The sequence below is a fragment of the Triticum dicoccoides genome, chromosome 3B (assembly GCF_002162155.2).
Source record: "Triticum dicoccoides isolate Atlit2015 ecotype Zavitan chromosome 3B, WEW_v2.0, whole genome shotgun sequence".
Classification (NCBI taxonomy): domain Eukaryota; kingdom Viridiplantae; phylum Streptophyta; class Magnoliopsida; order Poales; family Poaceae; genus Triticum; species Triticum dicoccoides.
In genome coordinates this window covers 704,125,417-704,149,268 of record NC_041385.1, presented here as the reverse complement: position 1 = coordinate 704,149,268, position 23,852 = coordinate 704,125,417, and the positions used below count along the sequence as shown (strand labels likewise).

General features: G+C 46.9%; 1 protein-coding gene and 2 pseudogenes across 1 annotated transcript; all 3 read right to left on the bottom strand.

Annotated features, from left to right (window-relative positions):
• Positions 1-403: 403 nt before the first annotated feature.
• On the bottom strand, positions 404-2,030 carry LOC119277991 (salicylate/benzoate carboxyl methyltransferase-like). Its single transcript, XM_037559347.1, has 4 exons — positions 1,859-2,030; positions 1,278-1,673; positions 931-1,197; positions 404-838 (listed from the first exon to the last, which is right to left on the bottom strand). Exons 1-4 carry the CDS (start codon positions 1,931-1,933, stop codon positions 494-496), a joined length of 1,083 nt encoding a protein of 360 aa, XP_037415244.1. The 5' UTR covers positions 1,934-2,030; the 3' UTR covers positions 404-493.
• Positions 2,031-2,846: 816 nt separating this feature from the next.
• Positions 2,847-5,405, bottom strand: LOC119279836 (annotated as a pseudogene).
• LOC119277993 lies at positions 5,386-20,858 on the bottom strand (annotated as a pseudogene).
• Positions 20,859-23,852: the final 2,994 nt, after the last annotated feature.

Genomic DNA, 23,852 nt, shown 5'->3' with positions numbered 1-23,852 from the left:
CATTTTCGTTGCCATTACGCTGTGGATGGTAAGTTTTGTTGCAGCCTGTAGTGACTCCTTTCTAGAACGAAAACACAATGGATACGACTTTTCCTCCTCCTCCTCATTGCCATATGAGCACGTATGCGCGTGCTTCTCCAACTAAACGTGTCAAGCGACCAGAAACAAACGTACATACTGTGCGCATAGCAGCAAGAAGAAGAGAAGCTGTGAAGCGTCGTGCTGTTTGGCCGGCGATCCGAGTCCGAGCCCTGTCTGCATCGTGCTCCAGGGCGCCCCAAACTGGCCGGCCACGAGACGCCAGCATAAGCGTCTCCGTGGGCAGGCGGGTGCTGCTGTTGCTAGTCAATCGATCGGAATACTATTGCTTCAGCTTCAGTCTCATCGCGGATCTTATTGAAAACAGACATAACACAAAAGGGATGTGCTTTAATTACATGGTGAATTTGACATGCATTTTCCCCTAGAAACGAGCGATATGGCCAAGTGATCATCATGCTTTCTTGGTGAGCGAGGCGACAAGCTGAGCCCGAGGGTATCTGGCAACCTCCTCCTGCAAGCTTCCCTCCACGCTCCAGCGCCGCTCCGCGGTCCTCACAAATTCATCCATCACATCTCCGAAATGATGCACGACTATCGGCTCAAACGCGGCTCTCATCTGGTTCGCATACCAGCCTGCAGTGATGAGACCGGCGTCCCGACCGCGTGTGAAGTCGTGTGCCCGCATCTCAGTGATCGAAAAGGAGCCCTCTGCTTGGATGATCTCCCGGAGCTCTTCATCCGAAGGTCCATACACCGGAACGTAGAACGAATCATACTTCACTTTGTCAATCATGCCCTGTCAATCATGGCACGAGACCGAGACTTCAAATAGGCGCGTTCAGTAGAAACCGAGATAATAACTACAGAAAAAACAGTAAAGAAATGTACCTCTGAGGCCATGACACTTAGAATCTGAGCAAAGATTTCCCACACGTGAGAGAATTTCGAAGCGCAGTCATCAGAACGCCTTCCTGTAAGGGACACAACCATCCAGCCTCTTGGGACTAGTTCTTTGGCTCTCAGCTCCAAGAAAAGTGTGAAATCTTTCCTGAATTGTTGTGCATAAGCCTCAAAGACCATAGGGAGCCTTTCACTCCTAGCATGCTCATCAACATCGTAAGCCGGAATCCGGTTCCTCGTTAGATCTTCAGGAACCTTTAAGGGATAAGATTTTGCTTACAGAATCAAAAGTTAATGGAAATGGATCGATCCATCGAGCAGTATCAAACTCGCACCTTTGAGAGCCAATTCAGGCTGTTGGACGAGCAGAAAAGATGCATGGAGCCACTAGTGAAGAGCCTCTCATAAAACGACCCCGGCGTGATCCCAACAGTCACAACAGCAGGCTTGTTGCTTTGATGGAGCATGACCAGGCTCTTCACCACAGTGTTGAAATCGTTGTCAGGCAGGTCGTTGAGGAGCACGCACACTTCCGGTGGTGGCTGCTGTAACTGAAGGCAGTGGCTATGGATGGCCTCGACAGCAATCGATACCAGTGCTAGCGCGTTTGGTCCAGAGGAGCAGCCCAAGTCCGCGATCAGCATTTTTTCGGGGAACGAGGTGTTAGTGCTGCTGCATAACTCAACGATGGCCGCTTCTATCAGGGGCTTCAGCCTGTTCTGCAGAGCATTCTGCAATAGAGTTTTAACTCTTCACTCTTCAGAAAATCTTGTTTAATCCTTTAGCTAAATGGTATGCTTCTTAACTTCACTAAAAATTCTTTTCAATCTCAGCAATGAAATGATGTATTGAGAAGGCAAGAGCCAAAGAACAGGTTAGCATAGATCGATGAATTAATCGAGATAAGAGAAGGCACCTGAATATCGGAGTTGCGAACATAGCTTGTTTCCCCTTGTCCTTGATTCATATGCACCATCTGCTTGGAGGTCATGACTTTGCTTGGAACAAAGCTAGGGTAGAGTCCTTAATCTGCAAGAACCAGATTGGGAAGGCAATGAGTTCAATCAACACTTAAACTGCTTGAGTTGAAAGGTTGGGTTTTTAAAAGCTCAAAAGGATGATGGAAAGACATGAATGGTTGGTCAAATTCTGATCAGCATATAGTACAAACAGCCTGTCACTAGCAGACGCGACATTTTTTTAATTGGCAGGGTTTGTCATTTGTATCTGGTTAAATTATCAAAATGGAATCCAATGAAGTAGACATTCTAGAGCAGCACCGATGCAACATTTTGTTGTGTAGTAAGTAGTAATATGTAGAGTTCTTTATTTACACCCACCGTTCACTTAGTTTTTGTTTAGTGCTATGCAGACATACCTTCTGGAATTGGATTCTTCACAAGCAACTACGGAACTAATGCATATACATCAAGCAGCCAAATAATTGGTGGCCAGGCATATGAATGAATTAATGCACTGGATAAATAATCCAAACCGTTTAACGCCAGAGTTGTTAGCATATTGTTTCAACGTGTCCTTGAATATCCACCACCTATTTGGTGACAGGATCAGGATATAATACTGACAACCTGTCACTAGTAAAGACAATTATTTATTTTAGACTAGCACACTTATTATTTTCATCTGGTTAAACTGTTAGCATGCGATCCAATGAAAAAAAAAGCAAGCATTTCAGATAATTTAGAGCAGTACAAATGCAACTTTCTTTTGGAGATAAATTCATTGGTGTACATGATTGTGCCTTCGAGTTTTTTTTTGTGCTTTATGCTGCTATACAATGCATTTGCCAATAGAAACAAGCAAGTGCAGAAGAAATGCACGTACATCAAGAAGCCGAATAACAAACCAGCACGTATACGGTCTTCAATTCATGATGCGTCGAAAGGAAATATAATGAAATAATATCCTATAATATATCATAGGAGTTTTGTTTATATTCTTACAAAATTATCATGGAACAGAAGGCAATATCTTGTACTTCTGTAGAGCTTCAGTGTCACTCAATTGCGCTGTGAGATAGATATTTTGCTGAAACAATGAAAAAATATGTCTCAGAATCCAATTTCAGCAGATATTTGCCATTTTCGAATCTCACAGATCCAATTAAGTTTGACGTTGAATTTTACAGACATATCACGAATTGGTGTGAGATACAGGCTAGCAGCAGTAACACGCCAGTTGTCCTGTCATGCCTTGGTGAGTGATACAACCAGCTCGGGTTTTTGGTATGCTTGACTTGTGAGCTGCGAAGCAGGCTCAAGTGCTTCTCGCTGGTCCTCGCAAATTCATCCATGACCTCTCCGGACAAGCCAAAATGCTGGACTATTATTTGTTCAAATGCAGCTCTCAGACTATTCACCATCCTGTTTAGGGTGAGGAGGCCGCTTGTAGGGTCGTGCACCCACATCTCTGTGATTGAGAAGGAGCCCTCTTCTTGGATGATCCCTCTCAGCTCTTCATCAGAAGGTCCATGCACCGGTATGTACAAAGAGGCTCATCAGAACGCCTCCCTGGGAGGGAAACAACCATCCGACCTTCTGGAACCAATTCTTTGGCTCTCAGCAGCAGGAAAAGTGTGAAATCTTTCCTGAATTGTCGTGCATAAGCTCCAGCGACCACTGGGAGTCTTTCACACCTGACATTCCCATTGATGTCATACACCGGGATTTGGTTTATCCTTAAATCTTGAGCCTGTACCTCTGAAAGATCAGATGGTGAAGGGACAAATGCTACTGGAGTGGTGTCAAGTTGATACCTTTTGAGAGCCAATGAAAGCTGTTGGATGAACAGAAAATATGCACCGAGCCACTAGGGAAGAGCCTCTCATAGAATGACCCTGGTACAACACCAGTTACAACAACAGGCTCGCCGATTTGCCAACCAAGCTTTACACCACCAAGTTGAAGCCATTGTATGGGAGATCATTAAGGCGTACAGAGACTTCTGGGGGTGGCTGCCGCAAATGAAGAAAGTGGCTGCAGGTGGCCTCGAGAGCGATTGACACCAGTGCTACCACGTTTGGGCCAGAGGAGCAGACCAAGTCCGCGATCACCGTCTCCCCGTACGACAAGGTGGTGGTGTTGCTGCATAGTTCGACGATCGCTGCTTCTATCAGGTTTAACCGTTCCCAAAATTATTATTTTTTCATTATGATCTTAGTTTAGTTGTTAGTAATATAAGATATGCTATGAGAAGATTCTTGATGAGACAGTCTTCAGAAGCCAAGTTTCAGGAGAAGGGACCATAGAAACAACACTCATGAGCAAATTAAGAGAGAAGAAATTGCCTGAAAAGTTGATTTGTGAGCATAGCTAGTTTCCCCTTGACCTTGATTCATATTCACATCTCTGTTTGGAAGACATGGCTTTGCTTGCAGCAGGGCTAACCTCCAGAGACCTTGAACCTGAGAGAGCAAGATTAGGAAAGAGATGGTGAGACTGAGATGTCCTGGAAGTTCAGCTCTTGTTTTTTATTCTAACTGGGGATGGCTCTTCTGGCTGCTTAATTATTTGGTGAAACAGATGGGTCAACGTGCTTATCAACAAAGAGCAGCTAATAGAAATGTTGACTGAAATATTAGGTCAAATTCAAATCAGGATATAATACATTAACAACATATCACTACCAGAGTTTGTTTTATATCAGCATATTTGTTATTTTGAGGCCATGGGTTCGCTTGCAGTGGAAGTTCAACTTCTCTTTTTCTATGCTCAATAATATGGACAATGTGCTCCTCAATCTGTTACCTGTCTCTACTGTTTGGGCCAGCAAGTAGAAAGGCTAAAGGGGCAATAATATGGTCAATGTTCTTCGCCGTTAATGTTTTTTTCTTTAGCTACTAGAGATGGCATGTTCTGTACTAGTGAAGAGTCCTATTGTGTTCTTCAAACTACCATATGAACAGAAGGGAATTCCTATACCACACGAGAACTACAATACCAAAGTCAAACACATTATCGGATAAGGGGAAAATACAAACACTTGGCAACGATAATGGAAATATTATTTCAGCATGTATTTAGTTTTTCCCGTCTCCAGCAAATATGATTGAATTTGATATTCAATTTTACAAACATGTCATGCCATGTTGAGAGATACAAAGCTAACATCACAATGTGTAGTTTACATAATCAAATGGACACACATTTGGCCTCAAAGAAAGCATCAGTTTCACTATCATCAAATGTGATGCACCTTTAGGTACCTGATAATCATGCCTTTGCGAGGGATATGACCAGCATAGCATAAGGGCACTTGGCACGCTCCTCTTGCAAGCTTCCCTCTAGGATATACCGCTGCTCCACGGTCCTCACGAATTCATCCATGACATATCCAAAATGTTGGACTATTACCGGCTCAAACAAAGATCTCAGAAATCCCGCGAATATGCCTGGGGTGCTGAGAGTCTTGTTTATATCGGTTCTAGGGTCATGCTCCCGCATCTCCCTGATTGAAAAGGAACCCTCTTCTTGGATGATCTCTCTCAGCTCTTTGAGCGAAGGTTCATGCATTAGCCCATAAAAAGAATCAAACTTTTCTTTGTCGATACACCCTGTTAATATAACCATAAGATCATGAGGTCAAATATAATGCTCGCACCTTTGCTTCGGTCAAAAAAAAATAATTTTTTTTTGAAAAAAAAACTTCGGTCAAAAAAAATGATCGCACCTTTGATCGCCAAAGATGCATGCTAGAAAAGAAAGTAAAGAAATGTACCTCTGAGACCATGACACATAGAATCTGAGCTACAATTTCTGGAAGGAAAGGGAATTTGGTGGTGATTATATCAGAACGTCTCCCTAGCAGCGAAATAATCATTCGGCCTCCTGAGACCAACTCTTTGGCTCTCAGCTCCAAAAAAAGTGTGAAATCTTTCCTGTATTGTTTTGCATAAGCCTCAAGCACTATAGGAAGTCTTTCACGCCTAGAATGCTCATCAATGTCATATGCTGGGATGAGATTCCTTTTTAGATCTTCTGGAGCCTGCAAGGATAAGGTTTTGCTTACAGAGTCGATGAGTAATGCAACAGGATCGATCCATCAAAGTAGCATCAGACTCGTACCTTTGAGAGCCAATGTAAGTATTGGACGAGCAAATAAGATGCACAGATTCACTAGTGAAGAGCCGCTCGTAAAACGACCCTGGTGTGATACCAGTAAGAACAACAGGATTGTTGCTTTGACGTAGAGTGACTAGGCTCTTCACCACCGTGTTGAAGTCGTTCTCAGGAAGATCGTTGAGGAGCACAGACACTTCTGGTGATGGTTGCTGGAACTGAAGATTGTGAGCGTGGATCGCGTTGACAGCAATCGATACCAGTGCAAGCGCGTTTGGACCACTGGAGCAGCCCAAGTCCGCGATCACTATCTTCCTGGGCTGCAAGGTGCCGGCGTTGCTGCATAATTCAACGATAACCCCTTCAATCAGGGATTTCATCTTGTTCTGCTCAGCGTTCTGCAGTTGACATGTACTTATTCAGAAAATTCAAATTTATTTCTTGTTCTTATTTTGCATAATCTGGTTAGTTTAAATGCCAGTAGTCACTACAACACGGTTGTTGAAAGGTGGTGTTTTGGCCAGGGCATTTTTCTAAACGCCTCGAAATCGTGTTACCGAGAAAGGCTTTCGCCCCGCTTTATATATAAAGCAACGATCGTCAACAACCCGGTACCAACGCACGCCTCCACAACACACGCACACACCCAAGGCGGGATACATAGGCGTTGAGCGCAGCAACACCAACCCTAGCACTACAAGAGCAACCGGGGACTTCAACCGTGAACACACCACCGCGAAGAGATGAAGCCGCATACGACAAACCGTGGGCTCCATGGCGGCGCCTTCATGAAGGTTACGACACCGGAGCGCTGCCACCGCTCGTTCCGAGGAACAGAGTTTCCCCTGGAGCAACACGACGGGCAATGAGAGCCACGACGACGCCTTCAAGAAGGGAACGAGCTTCGCCGCCGCCGGTCCGTCCGAAGATAGAATAGGTTTTCACCCCGGACAACGCTCACCGCCACACCCCGGCTACCACGCTGCCAACACGGCCATGGCCACCAGGCAGCACCGAGCCACGGGCTCTGCCCATGAGCACCGCTCTACCACCACCAGGGCCGCCGCCCCGGCATTCAAGACCTTGACACCACCTCACCTGGGACCCGCCGCTACCCCAACCAAAGAGACAAGCGGAAAGGCCCCGCCTTTCGCACCCCTGGGTGGCCCTCAGCGCCGAGGCCCAATAGACCGGCCAAAACTGGCCTCCATCAATCCGTCCTGCAACCCCGGGAGCGAGACGAGATCGGTCCTGCCGTCGGGCGCGAGACGAGCTCGGTCCTGCTGCACTGGGCGCAAGACGAGCGATGGACCGCCGCTGGCAGAGGGCCAACCCTTCGACAAAAGTAGCACCCGGACGACGAGCAGAGGGATCGAAGGCCGAGCAACCACCACCGTAGGCACACAGTAGCGGTCACCAGCCCCTGCCGAACATAGTCCGCGCCCCCTGCCGGCGTCAAGTCCAAACACTAGTAGAAAAAGAGGCAAATCTGAGACACATTAGTGCCGGTTCGATTTTGAGCCGGCACTAATGTGTCCATTAGTGCCGGTTCCAACGGCTAGCCGGCCGCTCTCATTAGTACCGGTTCGTGGCGAACCTTTAGCACCGGTTCGTGCCATGAACCGGTACTAAAGAGAGTGGTGGCAGGATGTTGTCAGTCTGGGGCCTGTCCAGCACCTTTAGTACCGGTTCGTGGCACGAACCGGTACTAAAGGTCGACGTACATAAACCCTTCGTCCACCTGAGCCACTCTGTTCTTCCCCTTTCCCCTCACTTCCTTTGTTCTTCCCCTCTCTTCCTCGAGCTCCTCACAAATTTTGCCCAAAAATTGTCAAGATTTTAAGGCCCCCATCCATTCAAATGATCACAAAGGTTAGCAACTTTGTCCTTTCAACTCTCATTGCTAGATTAGCTCTTGCAATGCTTTGTATAGTGATTAATTTGGGAGGAATTATATTTGCTAGTATTTGATTTATATGCAATTTGAGGTCAAAAATAACACTTAGTTTGCATATGTAGGTGTGGTTTACTTAGTGCCTTCTAAATCTCCGTCGTAACCACCGTCGATCGCCCGCACCGTCCCATCGCCGGCACCACCTTGTGGTGACGCTCTTGTTCATGAATGTTTTACATTACCAAATTGATGTTTGTGTGATTTGGATATATAGTTACTCGTATAATTGTCTTACCCGTACGTTATTTGTTATACATAGTGCCATGGTTTTGATATCCGTCCCCGTCGGCCCTCGTCCTTGTTATGATTCGGATGTGGTATATTCTCTTTTAAAACTAGTTGTTGCATTTCGTGTTTATGACAAATTATGCCCATCAAGTTGACATAGATATTTTTATCTAGGAGGTATGTGAACCGGAAATTCCAACCGACCCTATTGTCGAGAGGTTAAATTTAGTTAAAAGAGAAAACGAGTATTTGAAAGAAAAATTGAAAAGAATTGAGGGGGAGAAGATGGAATTGGAGTTGCATGTTGCCGATGTCGTCGATGATCACAAGATCAAGATGGAGAAAATGAGGTTGAAGATTAGAAAGATTAGAAAATATGCCATTGATAGTGTGGCTTGGTATCATTATGCTGTTGGATCAATTGTTACCTTAGTTGCGATCTTGATCGCATTTGTTGTTGCATTTAAAATTCTTTAGCTAGAGAGTTATTTGTATGTTGCATTTAATTAAGTGTTGTATATGAACTTTATGTATGAACTTTATGTATGAACTTTATGTATGAACTTGTATTAATTTGGTCTATTCGGTGTTGTGTATAATGAAGATATGAGCTGACAATGGATGTATGATGACCTATGCTCTCCCTGGTTCATTAATGGCGTGCATACTTTTCTGCTTGCCGCTGAGGCAAACAAGCGGGCGGATGGTTTTATGCCTTGTCCATGTGCTGGCTGTAAGAATGGTCACAATTACTCTACGTCAAGAACCATTCACGTCCACCTATTTGAGTCCGGTTTCATGCCCCACTATAATGTTTGGACCAAGCACGGAGAAAGAGGGGTTATGATGGAAGACAATGAAGAAGAAGAGGACGACGACATCTATCCTGGCCATGGGTTCCCTGAATATGATGATACAACAATGGAGGAAGAAGCTGAGCCGGCAATGCGGGAACAAGCTGAAGAAGAGGCATCAGATGAGCCCGCTGACGATCTAGGTCGGGCCATTGCCGATGCAAAGAGAAACTGCGCAAGTGATTTAGAGAGGAAGAAGTTGCAGCGCATGTTAGAGGATCACAAGAAATTGTTGTACCCGAATTGCGAAGCTGACAAAAAAAAGTTGGGCACCACACTGGAATTGCTGCAATGGAAGACAGAGAATGGTGTATCTGACAAGGGATTTGGAAAGTTGTTGGTAATGATAAAGAATATGCTTCCAAAGGACAACGAATTGCCCGAGAGTATGTATGAAGCAAAGAAGACTGCCTGCCCTCTAGAGTTAGAGGTGCAGAAGATACATGCATGCCCTAATGACTGCATCCTCTACCGCGGTGCGTGCGAGGATTTGAACGCTTGCCCGGTATGTGGTGCATTGCGTTATAAGATCAGTCGCGATGACCCTGGTGATGTCGAGGGCGAGCGCCCCAGGAAGAAGATTCCTGCCAAGGTGATGTGGTATGCTCCTATAATACCACGGTTGAAACGTTTGTTCCAAAACAAAGAGCATGCGAAGGCGATCCGGTGGCACAGAGAAGACTGTAAGAAAGACGGAAAGTTGAGAGTACCCGCTGACGGTTCGCAGTGGAGAAAAATCGAGAGAAAGTACAGGGAGGAGTTTGCAGGTGACCCAAGGAGCGTATGGTTTGGTCTAAGCGCAGATGACATTAATGCTTTTGGGGAGCAGAGCAGCAATCATAGCACGTGGCATGTGACTCTATGTTTGTATAGCCTTCCTCCTTGATTGTGCATGAAGCGGAAGTTCATTATGATGCTAGTGCTCATCCAAGGCCCTAAGCAACCCGGCAACGACATTGATATGTACCTAAGGCCATTAGTTGAAGAACTATTACAGCTGTGGAATGGAACAGGTGTACGTGCGTGGGATGAGTACGGACAGGAAGAATTTCACCTAAAGGCGTTGTTGTTCATGACCATCAATGATTGGCCTACTCTCAGTAACCTTTCAGGACAGACAAACAAGGGATACCGCGGATGCACGCACTGTTTGGATGATACTGACAGTATATATTTGGAGAGTTGTAGGAAGAATGTGTACCTGGGACATCGTCGATTTTTTCCGAGCAGGCATCCCGTAAGAAAGAAAGGCAAGCATTTCAAAGGTGAGGCGGATCACCGGACGAAGCCTCGCCACCGTACTGATGCTGATATACATGATATGGTCAAGGATTTGAAGGTAATCTTTGGAAAGGGTCCTGGCGGACAACCTGTTCCGAAGGACGCTGACGGACGCGCGCCCATGTGGAAGAAGAAATCTATATCTTGGGACCTGCCCTATTGGAAAGACCTAGAGGTCTGCTCCGCAATCGACGTGATGCACGTGACGAAGAATATTTGCGTGACCCTGCTTGGCTTCTTGGGCGTGTATGGGAAGACAAAAGATACACCAGAGGCATGGGAGGACCAGCAACGTATGCACGGAAAAGACGGCATACATCAGGGTCAGGCCAGCTACGCTCTTACCAAAGAAGAGAAGGAAATCTTATTTGAATGCCTGCTCAGCATGAAGGTACCATTTGGCTTCTCGTCGAATATAAAGGGAATAATAAATATGGCAGAGAAAAAGTTCCAGAACCTAAAGTCTCATGACTGCCACGTGATTATGACGCAGCTGCTTCCGGTTGCATTGAGGGGGCTTCTACCGGAAAACGTTCGATTAGCCATTGTGAAGCTATGTGCATTCCTCAATGCCATCTCTCAGAAGGTAATCGATCCAGAAATCATACCAGAATGATTTGGTGCAATGTCTTGTCAGTTTTGAGTTGGTGTTCCCACCATCCTTCTTCAACATCATGACGCACGTCCTAGTTCACCTTTGCGAAGAGATTAACGTTTTGGGTCCTGTATTTCTACACAATATGTTCCCCTTTGAGAGGTTCATGGGAGTCTTGAAGAAATATGTTCATAACCGTGCTAGGCCAGAAGGAAGCATCGCGAAGGGCCATGAAAATGAGGAGGTCATTGAGTTTTGTATTGACTTTATTCCTGACCTTAAGCCGATTGGTGTTCCTGAATCGCGGCATAAGGGCAAACTGGATGGAAAAGGCACGCTAGGAGGGGATCAAATAATATGTATGGACGGGCATTCTCTCACTGAAGCACACTACACAGTTCTACAGAATTCCGCCTTGGTGGCTCCGTATATGGAGGAACACAAGAATTTTCTACACTCCAAACACCCGGAGAAGTCTGATGACTGGATTACACGTGAACAAACGAGGACTTTCGCCGGTTGGTTACAGAAACGTGCCATGCATGATGGCGATATTGAAGATGACCTATACTCGCTGTCCCAGTTACCATCTTCGAATATAATGACTTTCAAAGGGTACCAGATAAATGGGAATACATTTTACACGATCGCCCAAGATAAGAAGAGCACCAACCAAAACAGTGGTGTCCGCTTTGATGCAACAACCAACACGGAAAAGGAAACATATTATGGTTACATAAAGAACATATGGGAACTTAACTATGCAGGTGGTTTGAAGGTCCCTTTGTTTCGGTGCAAATGGGCCAATATGACACGAGGCGGGGTCACGGAAGACCCGCAGTACGGAATGACAACAGTGGATCTCAACAATCTTGCGTATGCAGAAGAACCATTCGTCCTAGCCAATGATGTGGCGCAGGTTTTTTATGTGAAAGACATGTCTACCAGGCCGAGAAAAAGAAAAGATAAGGAAGCGAATGGATCATATGACAAGCCAAAGCGCCACATAGTTCTTTCAGGGAAAAGAAACATCGTGGGAGTGGATGACAAGACAGACATGTTAGAAGATTATGAAAAGTTTGATGAAATTGCTCCATTCACAGTGAATATTGACCCGAGCATCCAGTTAAATGATGAAGATTTTCCATGGCTACGGTGCAAAGGGACACACGCGAAGAAAAAGTTTCACACCCAAAGATCCGGGATGTGATCGGCTTCACTATCTTCATTTTCTTCTGTGTTTCACACCCAGGAGGGAATCTCTGTAATAGTTAGGGTAGTTATGTGTTTTGGCATTTGAAACGCGAACAAATTTTATGTGCAAACAAATTCTTTCATGCATTTACTAATTTTTTCCAGCTAAATGACCCTGAAATTGAAAAGCATTTCAAATGGACTCATAAAAGGTTGAAAGTTGGCATGGTATCATAATTTCACCCACGTAGCATGTGCAAAAAAGTAGAGAGGGTTACGGCAGAAACTGGATGCACTTCGTGTACAAAATGAACAATCTTTTTTGAAGTATCAGGGTTTCAGACGAAAACTCATCTGTTACAAAGGCATTTCATTTTTTAAATAACCTAAGCATTACCAAATTGAATATAATGATAAAACACAATAATATTAAACATAAGAAAAAAGAATCACTGATTTTTTTTTTCAAAGTTAAGTTATTCACAAACTAGTGACTCACACAAAATTTCAAATAATTCAAAATTTAAACTATTCAAATTTGAAAACTACCAGCACTAAAAGAAAGTTTGTAATTTTTTGTACCTAAAGCAAAAATATTCAGAAAGAAACTCTAAATACAGCAAAAACAACTCAAAAATAAATAAAACAAAAATAAATAAAGCAAAAAAAATAAGAAAATAAAAAGCCCGCCTACTAGGCCAAAGCGGCCTGCATACAACTAGAAACACAACCTTCTGTTGGGCCAGGATGCAGGCCCGCAAAGGCCCAGTAGGCCCACAGGACAGCACCGAACAGGTAGGCCTAGTAGGCCTGCTTAGGAGAGGAGCTCGAGAGCTACCGCACTGGGGCTTATAAACCAGTGTGGTAGCCCCTCGACTAGTGAGGTGGGACTAAACTTGCCGCACCGCACTGCGCCAGCGCACCCCCTTTAGTACCGGGTGGTGGCTGCAACCGGTACTAAAGAAGGGGTCTTTAGTACCGGTTGGTGCCACGACCCGGTACTAAAGGGGGGGCGCTTCCCGCCGCTTGGCCTGACCAAAACAGACCATTAGTACCCGTTGGTGGCTCCAACCGGTACTAAAGGTCCATTCTATATATACAACACTTGAAAAAAATTCACTTTCCCTCTCTGTTTCTTCCCTCCGTCGCGCCGCCCTGCCCCGATCGACGCCGTCCCTGTCGACGTCGCCGCCCTCGCCCCTCGTCGCCGAACCCGGCCGTCCCCGCCCCTTGTCGCCGCCCCCATCCGTCCCCGTCCCCATCGTCCCCGTCGCCGCGCCGCGCCCCATCGTCGCCGCGCCCCGCCCCATCGTCGCCGGCCCGTCCCGTCGCCCCGTCGTCGCCGCCCCGTCCCGTCGCGTCGTCGCCGCCCCGTCGTCGCCTCGCCGGTGAGCTCACCCCGGCCGACATGTTCACACACACACATGTACACACTACACTACACACACACACACACACACACACACACACATTATAGAATTTTAGTTATAGAATTTTTTCTGTTTTTTAGTTATAGAAATGTTAGAAATTATTCTGTTTTGTAGTTATAGAAATATTTTTAGAAATGTTAGTTATATAGAAATGTTATAAATTTTTCTTGTTTTTTAGTTATAGAAATATTAGAAATGTTATAAAAAATTTCTGTTTTTTAATTATAGAAATATTTATAGAAATGCTAGCAATTTTTCTGTTTTTTAGTTATAGAAATATTAGAAATGTTAGTTATATAATCAAAAATGTTAGAAATTTTAGAATTAGTTTTAGTTAGATGAATTAGATTAATGTCAAATTGTTAGAATTCGCGTATAGAATGTTAGATTAATGTTACTTTTTGCGGGCATATAATATTTGTTCTCGACGATATGCCCGGCCCGCATCCTCGTCGTCGACCTGTTCGTGACGACGTCATGCTTCAGAGGACCCATGTCCGGGACTGGGCTTCGCCGGGCTGGTACTGGGAGGTGCTACCTGGAGGGGCGCGCCGCTTGGTGAGGAACCCGGCCTCGGGTCCCATCGTCGACCCTGATCTCCTTTGGTGGCATTCGCATGGGCCACATTCGGTGCAGAGGCAGCCGGCCCCACCGGAGGTGGTGCGTCGCCGTGTCAGGGAGGAAGACGAGCACGTCCATCGCTACATGGCTGCTATGAACGACGTCAGGTTCTCCACTACTTGGCAGGTTCTTTGGGCAGATGACCGGAGATATGATCCTGTGATGGTTCCTTCTCTTTGGTTGTCCACCGCCCGCGCCCCAGGAACTGCGAGTGGCGCCCTAGATTCTTCTGTAGTACTTGATCTTTATTAGGTACCTAGCCAGTGATGTATTCGATATATAATATTCGAGACGATGTATTCGAGATTATATATATTATTCGAGACGATGATGTATATTCGAGATTATATATTAATCGAGACGATGCATATATATTATGTACTATATGATTCAGTTTTTCCTTATTGATTGCATCCATGCATTGTAATTTGAATACTAAATTGTTCTATATTTCTTCTGTATTAGTTAAGTAAAAAGCTATATCGGACAATACCGGCAGAGACAGAGAAGAGGAATTGTTCGACATCATACGCAGCCCTGGCAGGCTAGATGATCTGAAAGAAGCAGATGACGGCTCCCAATATCTGAACAATACCGGAGAGGGTGATGAAAAGATATTCGATCTCGACGACCGAGCTGATGAAGTCATGAACTATGATTCTGATTACGATGACACAAACAATGTTTATGATGACACAGAGAATGCTGATCTTCAAATAACAAAGACTACCGGTGAGGTATATTTATATAAGCAGGCATCTGGTATCATCACATGTTTTTCTTATTTTAAGATATATGAACGAATCGATCTTCCTTCTTTCAGCCCTCCGGATCAAGCAAATCTGCTTCTATAGACAGCAGGACAAAGCGAGGCCCGGGCAGATTGTTGAAGGATGGTGTAAAGTACAACATCGAATCCGTCAAACCTAGTGGCGAACCCCTGACGCCTAAGAACATTGCAAACAAGTGGTCTCGTCAGTACGGAGTTCTTATGAAGGACAAACTCCTGATCTCCATTCAAGAATGGAAAGAGCCAAAGACTAAATGTCCAGGTGTTACTTGGGTCGACGACAGAGCCAAAAAAGACTTTTGGGATTCTCTAATGGAACATTTCACCCTACCAGATTATTTCACTGAAGCAGATGTGGAGAAAGTCAAGGGCGTTGCTCTTAAGAAGATGGCAATTGCATTCAACACCCACAAGAAAAATTTATGGGCCAACTACCTCGCTGCAAAAAGGAAGACTCCAGAGTTCACGAGAACACTGGAGAAGCAAAAGGAACACTAGGACGATTTCGTGAAATTCAAGAATTCAGAATTATCTAAGGAACGGTCGATAAAAAACAAGGCCAATGCCGCGAAAAAGACGCAGTTCCATAGGCTGGGTCCAGGTGGCTACGCGGTGGCAATGCGTAAGTGGGATAAGTCTGAGTAAGAGATGGAGGATGCAGGGGTCACTCCAATTACTAGGAGCTGGCCCCCCAGGTGCAGAACTTGGTTCTATGCGCATGGGGGGCGTTGGACCCGAAGACAGGCCTGGTTTCGAAGAAGGCAAGTCTAAAAGGAGCCGAACAAAAGATACTTGACGCAATAGAAGAAGCTCGAACGGGGGCGTTCACGCCCAATAGAGAGAATGATGAGCTTACGCGCGCCCTGGGAAATCCTGAACACCCGGAAAGAACATGAGGCAAGGGCGTTATTCCCTGGTATGAGGGCTTTTCGGACTAGAACGACGACTACAGGTCCCGTGCAAGAAAGAAGATGGAGGAGGAGAAGAAGAGGAAGCTGGAGGAGGAGCAGAGGAAACAGGACGCAGAACGCCTTCAAGGCCTAGAAGCAAGGCACGCGGATTTGGCACTCAAATTCCAGCAGCAGCAACAGCAGCAGATCGACTCACTTAGCCAAGAAAGGGGGTTTCAGCAGCGGCATCAGCAAGCGGATGATCGTCCATCATTGGATAGCACCGTCCCATCCATGCCGAGAAGCAGCATTGGTTCTGCCCCGGGCGACACACTGCTGGATACATACCACCCTGTGGATGACATCATAGAGAACACTAACTGTGAGCTACACTCCCAAATGAAGAACATATCCATAAAGGTGGCAGACGGCGTTGCTTTCACAATTACCCCCGAAGCAACCTTCCATTGCATTCCGATACCAAAGGGCTATGCTCGTGTCATGGTTGATGAAGTGGTGGAGCCATATTCGATGCTAGCACTTGACATTGCTGGAGGTGACGGCGAGCGCACACTGGGAGAGGCCGTACATTGTATCATCCTATGGAGAAAGGATTGCATCATCTTTCCAAGTCCACCGGCACCGCGTTGTCTGCCGACTCCTCCTTGAAGTCCGCCACCGAGTCAGCAGACTCCCGCTCCTCCAAGTCCGCGAACGCGTGAGCCGACTTCTCCTCGAAGTCCGCCATCGAGTCAGCAGACTCCCGCTCCTCCAAGTCCACGAACACATGAGCCGACTCCTCCTCGAAGTCCGCCACCTCCTCCAAGTCCCCGAACGCGTGAGCAGACTCCTCCTCCTTCATGTCCGGCACAGCGTCAGGCCACTCCTCCTGCTTCAAGTCCGGCACAGCGTCAGCCACGTCAGCCGTCTCCGCCGTCTCAGCAATCGCAGAAGAGACACGCCGCAGCTATGGTGCGTAGCGGTACGAGTCGAGGTAGTACAGGAAGTACAGGCGGAGACAAGCGATATAAATATGGTCCAAGCCTCGCTCCTCTTCCTCAGAGGCCTTACAACATGACCGAGGAGCAAAATGCAGCCATAGTGCAGACCCAAGTGGACGCCCATTTTGGACCGAAACCGGCACCGCCGCCAAAGGAGAAAGTGCCTGAGAAAACGATTGACCACTTCATTCGTATGGCTAGAGCACCAGCTCCCAAGCCTGTTGACTCAGACTATGAGCGCCAAATCAGGAAGCTACATCGAGCACGGCTACAGAAGGAAGCGAGCTCGAGCTCGAGCCAACAAGCAGCTGGCAAAAAATGTGGGAAAACCGTTCCCCAGCTGGAAGAACAGGCGGCGCAAGTGACCCCCCCGCTTGTTGTGCCAACAACACATGAGAGGAGTACACGCGCCAAATATTATTGTGGGCAAACCGTTAGCGTTCCCTAGCAGGGCGATGTGGTAATAACGGATGAGCATATAATGCAGGCTGAAATGCTCAAGATCTCTGTTGGAAAACTCCTCGAAATCGAGCCCATATCTCCGCTTAGAGAATTGGAAATAAAACGGAAATATGTTCGGGGCCAACCTTTGGTCCATCCACACAAGGTCAAGGACCTCCCAACGAGAATGTATGAATTGCATCAATGGTACATAAACATTTCCAAGATTTCCAATCGAGAGTCCCTCATGGTGAATGTCAAGCGTGAGCGTTACTACCATGAGAAGCTCTGGCCGTTGAGTATTCAGAACTATTTCAGTTATACAATCAAGACGCACTCGACAAGTCTATCGTCAGTTGCTATTGTCTGTAAGTGATTTCTTTCTGTAATTTAAGTCTCAAGCTAGTCATGTAGTGATAATTTTGATCAATCATTTCATGTAATTATCCTCACTATTTTTTCTGTGGTATTATATGTAGGATGAAGATGTATGAAATGAAAAAATCTTGACGCTATGGCATTGGGTTCATTGACCCAAATACCATTAATGAGTACATATAGAATCTTCCAGATTATCAAGCAAGTGTAGAGGAAAGCATGCTAGAGTTCTTGAAGCGCCTCAATACCAATGAAGATATACTACTTCCTTACAACTTCCCGTGAGTCACACTGTCTTGTACTACAATTTCTGTTTTTGCTTACTAGCTAGCTAGATGTTAATAATTAAGTGTATATGGTTTACGGTAGTTGATTAATTTTATGCACATGCCCGTTTAATTAAGACATGCAAACGTGTGCGCATGCAGTTGGCACTGGATCTTGTTAGACATTAAAGTTGAGGAAGGAAAAGTTGAATTACTGGACTCGCTAACTAAAGAAGATAAAGACTACACCAACGTGAAGGAGATAGTCAACAGTTAATTTCAATCATTATTAACTATATCTCGGCCTATTATTAGTTCGTCATTTCCTGATATGAACTATTTAATAACTTCTTTATTAATTTTCTTTCCGGCGGGCAGGGCATGGGCAAAGTTCATCAAGGTGACTCCAGGCAAATGGGCAAAAAAGTTGTTTTGACATCGATCAAAGGTAAGTAATTAAGTAGTACTAGCTAGCTACCATCTATTTAATTCTTGTTTCAATATCATTAATTAATTATCATGCTTGATTAATCATTATCTAATTCAATTCCATTCTCGTAAAGGCCCTGAAGCAGGCGTCGGGGAATAATCTGTGCATTCTACGTTTGCGAGAACATTCGCATGATGGCGTCCGAAAGGAGCAGATCTGATAGACAAGACTGGGTACGTTTATCAGAACACTATTCACACCATTATCGATATCTAGTCACGCAACTAATACACATGCATATTGATCTCCTTAATTAATAGTTCAGAGAGGTGCGGGATAAGCTCCTACCATCGGACCGCATACTAGCACTTCAAGAGGAAATAGCCAGATTTTTGCTCGACCAGGTCATAGATCCCAAAGGAGAATACTATTACCCGCTACCGCCCCATGAACCACTTGTCATCGTGCTCCGGAGGCACCAAAGCAACATGTAGGAGCAATTGTATATGTATATACATGTGTATGTGTGAATAATTAATGATGTTGGTTGTGAGACATATGCGATTCTACGTACGAGAAAATCTATTTATATATATGCATAACGTGTACAATTTATAGTATCATGAAATACCAGCAAACAAAAAAAATTGAATGGAAAATAAAGCCAACCCCCCAAACTTTTAGTACCGGTTGGTGTTACCAACCGATACTAATGTCCTACGCGCACACGGACCTGGCTCGTGCCACGTGGTGTCACTTTAGCGCCACCGGTTCGTGACGAACCGGTACTAAAGGGGGGGGGGGGGGCTTTAGTCCCCACTCTTTAGTGCCGGTTGACAAACCGGCACTAAAGGTCGTTAAGAACCGGCACTAAAGGCCGGTTCTGCACTAGTGAAAGCAGGCTTGGTCGGACCTGACCAGAGAACAGCAAGGGCGCCACCACCAGGGGAGCCGAGCAGAGAAGGCCCAAACCCTGCCTCCATGCGCACCAGGCCCAAGCCCAGCCGCCGCCGGAAGCAGAGTCGCGAGTCCTCGCACCAAATCCGATCCGCCTCGACCTTGACAAGGACCCGCGCGCCTCCAGCAACGCCCACAGCCCCTTCATGCCGCCGCATGAAGCCCGCGCCTCCGCCACTAGCTGCTGCTACCACGCGGCCACGCCCCGTGCCGCCGCCCGACTCCGTCGGTCCGCGCCGCGGGGGAAGGAAAACGCCCCGCCGCCACCGATGCTGGCCGGGCTTTGCCCGTCAACTCGCCGTGGCGTTTCTCAATTGTGGCGTTTCTCAGAAATCACCTCCAATCGTGGCGCTGTGCTTAGAGGGTCAGATGGCGTGGCAGGATGGTCGGTCTCCAAGCTGGCCGTATTTGCGGCGACTGGTGCAATGAAGAGGCGGCCGAACCTGCCACACAACTTTCAGTCAGCTTGCATCAGACTCTTGCCTCCGGCCTACTAGGCGTCGCCGTTTAATACCAACGTTGGGGGCAGAGGTCGAACGCGCGACCAGGCAGTTCTTGCCTTCGTGTTGTGCGGATAGGACGCTATACAGATCGTGGGACGTGTCCATGTATATCTGACTATCTGTATATAGCTAATAATATACTCATGTGGTTGTTAGTGTGCTACAACAGCCGTTCCTGTGTTCATGTCTTGTGCATAGTTTTAAAAAATAACGTGAACCAGTGTCTTGCCCAGTTTTTTAAGGTGTGCCGGTCTTTTAGTAAAAAAGCAGAAAAATATTCAGAAAAAAGGTGCATCAACAGGGAATAAAACACCTAACCCTTAGGGAAGGCATGCTAAAGGCCCAATAACCAACTAGGCTAATAACACTTTGTGATTTATTAATGATTTACATCCAATATTATGTGTATTCATTTGATGTGAAGTCAAATTTTTGAAAATTTACCTTAAATATTCCGGTTTTTTGTCGCAAATGAACCGATGGACCGGTGGCCTGACCACTAAAACCCTGAACCAGAAGCATCACCGGTTCTGTTGCCGGTTCGGTTTTTTAAACTATGGTCTTGTGACATTCTATCTGTAGTCTCATACTGCTTAGGGCTTAGGCAACAAGAGTCCGATGTACTTAAAAGGAGGAAACGTGGTTACTGATTCAGAAATCACAACTAGTACCAGCTAATGGGTTTAAGGCTTAGGTTAATTTGCTATGTAAAACACAGAAGGTGCGTTTAAGAAAACGCCGCATAAATTGTTAAGAGGAGTTTTTGTGTCTTTTGGTGGCGATTTAGATGGCGTTGTAATATCAACCGTGTTGTAATGAATATAAGATACATAATTATGAACAAATTCTTGGTGAAACAATCCTCGGAAGCCAAGTTTCAGGAGACCGTAGAAACAACAGTACCAAAATAATCAATAGAGGAGAAAATACCTGGATACTAGAGTTGTGAGCATAGCTAGTTTCCCCTTGTCCTTGATTCATAATCGGCGCCGTCTGTTTGGAGGCCATGGTTTCCGTGCAGCAGGCCTAACCTCCAAAGACCTTGAACCTGAGAAAACGAGGTTAGGAAGGAGACGGTGATGATACCCTTCAGCTCCTTTTATATGCTGCTCGGGCTGCTTATTGGGTGGACCGATAGGGGCTGCTAACAGGAAGATTGAATGAAAGAGTCGGTCAAATGAACATCAAGATAACAAATTAACAAACTGTCGCTACTAGAGTTTGTTTTAGATCTCAGCAGATTTGACATTTTGAGGTCATGCCTTTGCTTGCAGAGTGGAAGTTCAATTCTTCTTTTTATATGCTCAACTGGGGATGACTCTTCTGGCTGCTTATTGGGGGCAATTATTAAGGTATAAACGTGTTCATCAATTGTTATCTGACACTACAATTGGGGGCAGTTATATGGTTGAAAGGATGAAGGGTCAAATTCAGATAAGAATAACGACCTGTCTGTTAGCACTAATCTTGTCATGATGTACCAGCATGCATGTTTAGTTTTGAGTTTTGCATGTAGTTTAGATGATCTAGGGCAGTGTATGTAGGCCAATGATACTTCAGCTACGCGCGTGAAGAAAGCGAGATGTCGGGCTGCCGTGCGATGCAGTGAGCACGGCAAGATGCCGATGATGTCGTGCGATACGGCGAGGCTGTGAGAAGCAGTGAGACGCGACGAAGCTGGAGGATGATGGGCTGCTCGTTCAGGTTGAGCCGAGTGATTTGGCCAAGCCGTAGTTAGTTAGAGTGTGCTGGTTGGTTGTAGCTAGCTAGCTTCGTGCATGAAGTAGTAGGCCACGTTGAGACGTGGAGCTAGTTTTAGATATGGCCGAGTCGTGTGGCCGTTGGAGTGATTTCAGGAGTAGGATAAGGCTGTTAGTGCATGCATAGATTAGTGGGATTAGTGGCCGAGTGTGGTGGCCGGGTTGTGGAGTGAGTTGCATGGCAGTGTTGCCATATCTTCTGTATAAATAGTTGCATTGAGTTAATGAAATGTAGAGGCCGTGAGGGCTGAGGGAAAAAAGATGTAGCATATGTGTGTCTCACCGGGAGAACAAAGCAAAGCTGGTTCCTCCCACGGTGAGGTGTGTGTGTGTGTAGAGTTTCATGTGTATGTGTGTGTTCTTGTGTTCTTGAGAGAAGAAGATAGAGAGAAACCACAAGAGAGTTTTGTGAGGGAGCTCGAGGTAGAAGAAGGAGCGGTGCTGCGAGGAGGCGGCGCCAACACTGTCACCGCCAATTATGATACCTCTTAAACCGGCGTGTACAGAGGCACCAAAGGAGGATGGTAGGCGGCATTTCGTCGAACTGATGGCGGGCGGTGGAGCGGAGAGCGAGCGAGCCCAACTTCCAGGCCCCATTTTGCCTTTCTTGCTAGCAATCCGGCGACTCTGGTAGAGGTAGAGTAGCTTCTTCACCTCCAGCGACGGCGCAGGGAGTGGAGGCAGACGACTGCGCCGCCACGTTCTTTGACCACCTGCACGCAGCACGTAGCCGAAATCCCGTCAGGATCGACGGCGAGAGGGGGGGGGGATTTGACCGAATAGAACCTGCCGGGAGATTGGGGCGACGTCGACGCCCTGCGGTATGACGACGAGGAGGCGCTTGAGCGCGTCGGCGTCGAAGAGGTGAATCGAGGAGCGCCGGGATGGCGGCGTCGTCATCGTAGAGGCGCGCGTCCGGGCACGTGCGCCCCACCGCCCACGGAGCCGCGGCGGCTCTCGCCTGCAACCCGAACATCCCCGACTCTCTCTGGCCGCGGCGGCGCGGGTCTCGCCGGCCGTCGTGTCTCGCCCGGGAGAGAGTTAATCCTCTTGTTAGAGTCTAAACCGAAATGGAGCTCTCCCGTTCGTTTGGATTGTGGACCGTCCGATCGAGCTCCCTGACGCGTCCTGGCCGTCGGATCGCGAGATGGAGTGATCCGGACCATCCGATCGAGATGGAGCATTTCTAGCCGTCGGATCGGGTAAAACACTACCACCGCCGGTAATTCCCATGCTCCACTGAGGGCACTCTCGTCTTCACACACACACGTATAAAAGGCAGTCGTCCGTGGTGGAACCCTAGCCGCATCTCTGTTTTCCCACTCCTCAGCCTTCGCCCCTCGCCCCGACTCCTCTCTCTCTTCTGCCCGTCCCCCACGCCGCCACCCTGCCTCCTCTCCTCACGTCGCCGTCGACCACCCTCCCCGCCCACCGGCCATCCTCCCCGCCCGCCACCGTCTGAAACCATCCTCCCCGTCCGTCGCCGCCTCGCTCTCGCGTCCACGCCCGCGCCCGCGATTTCCCCTCCCTGCTTCTGCCGCTGGCGCGCGTCCTCTCCGTCAGCCCCCTCTCGCCGCCCACGACACCCCTTCTGCTCTAGCGCCAGGAGGGAAGGACCCACTCCCTCGTCCAGGTGAGCCCCCCGTCGTCCGTGAATTCCTCTGGTTTCTCTGTTGTCCCCGGTTATCTCTGAGTAATCTCGTGCTTTCCTTTTCTTGGGGATGATGCCGTTCTTGACGGACGAGGGGCCCATCCCAACACCCGAGGAGGAGGAAACGAGGGAGCAGGTCATCCGCGAGCTCAAGAAGGTACTGGGACATGGAGATTCCGGCTTGGAAAAATCGGATATTGCGGGCATGTGCGTCAGGCTAGAGTTCCTGATTTGTTCTGTTTTCGCTTCTTGCTCTTGCATATTGTGACGGATTGGGCCAAGGCGGTGCCTGTGAGGAGAGGGTTCCCCCGAGGCGAGTGACGGCTGCGGTCCTGACCTATGGTTCTTACACGTTAGGGGTAAGCAAGAATGCAAGATATTTGCAAATGTGTGGCCATGGTTTCTTTGAATATTTGCGAAAATGATTGTTAGTTCCACGCAATTTGGAGCCGCTGTCCATGTGAATCAAAACCTACTGGCAGCGTTTTACTTACATTTTGATTTTACATTTTCTATGGTCTTCATATACAAGACGAATTTAAAATGACATCTCATTTAAAACTCCTATAAGATCAACATATGCATCTGCAATTGATGAAGTTTCATAC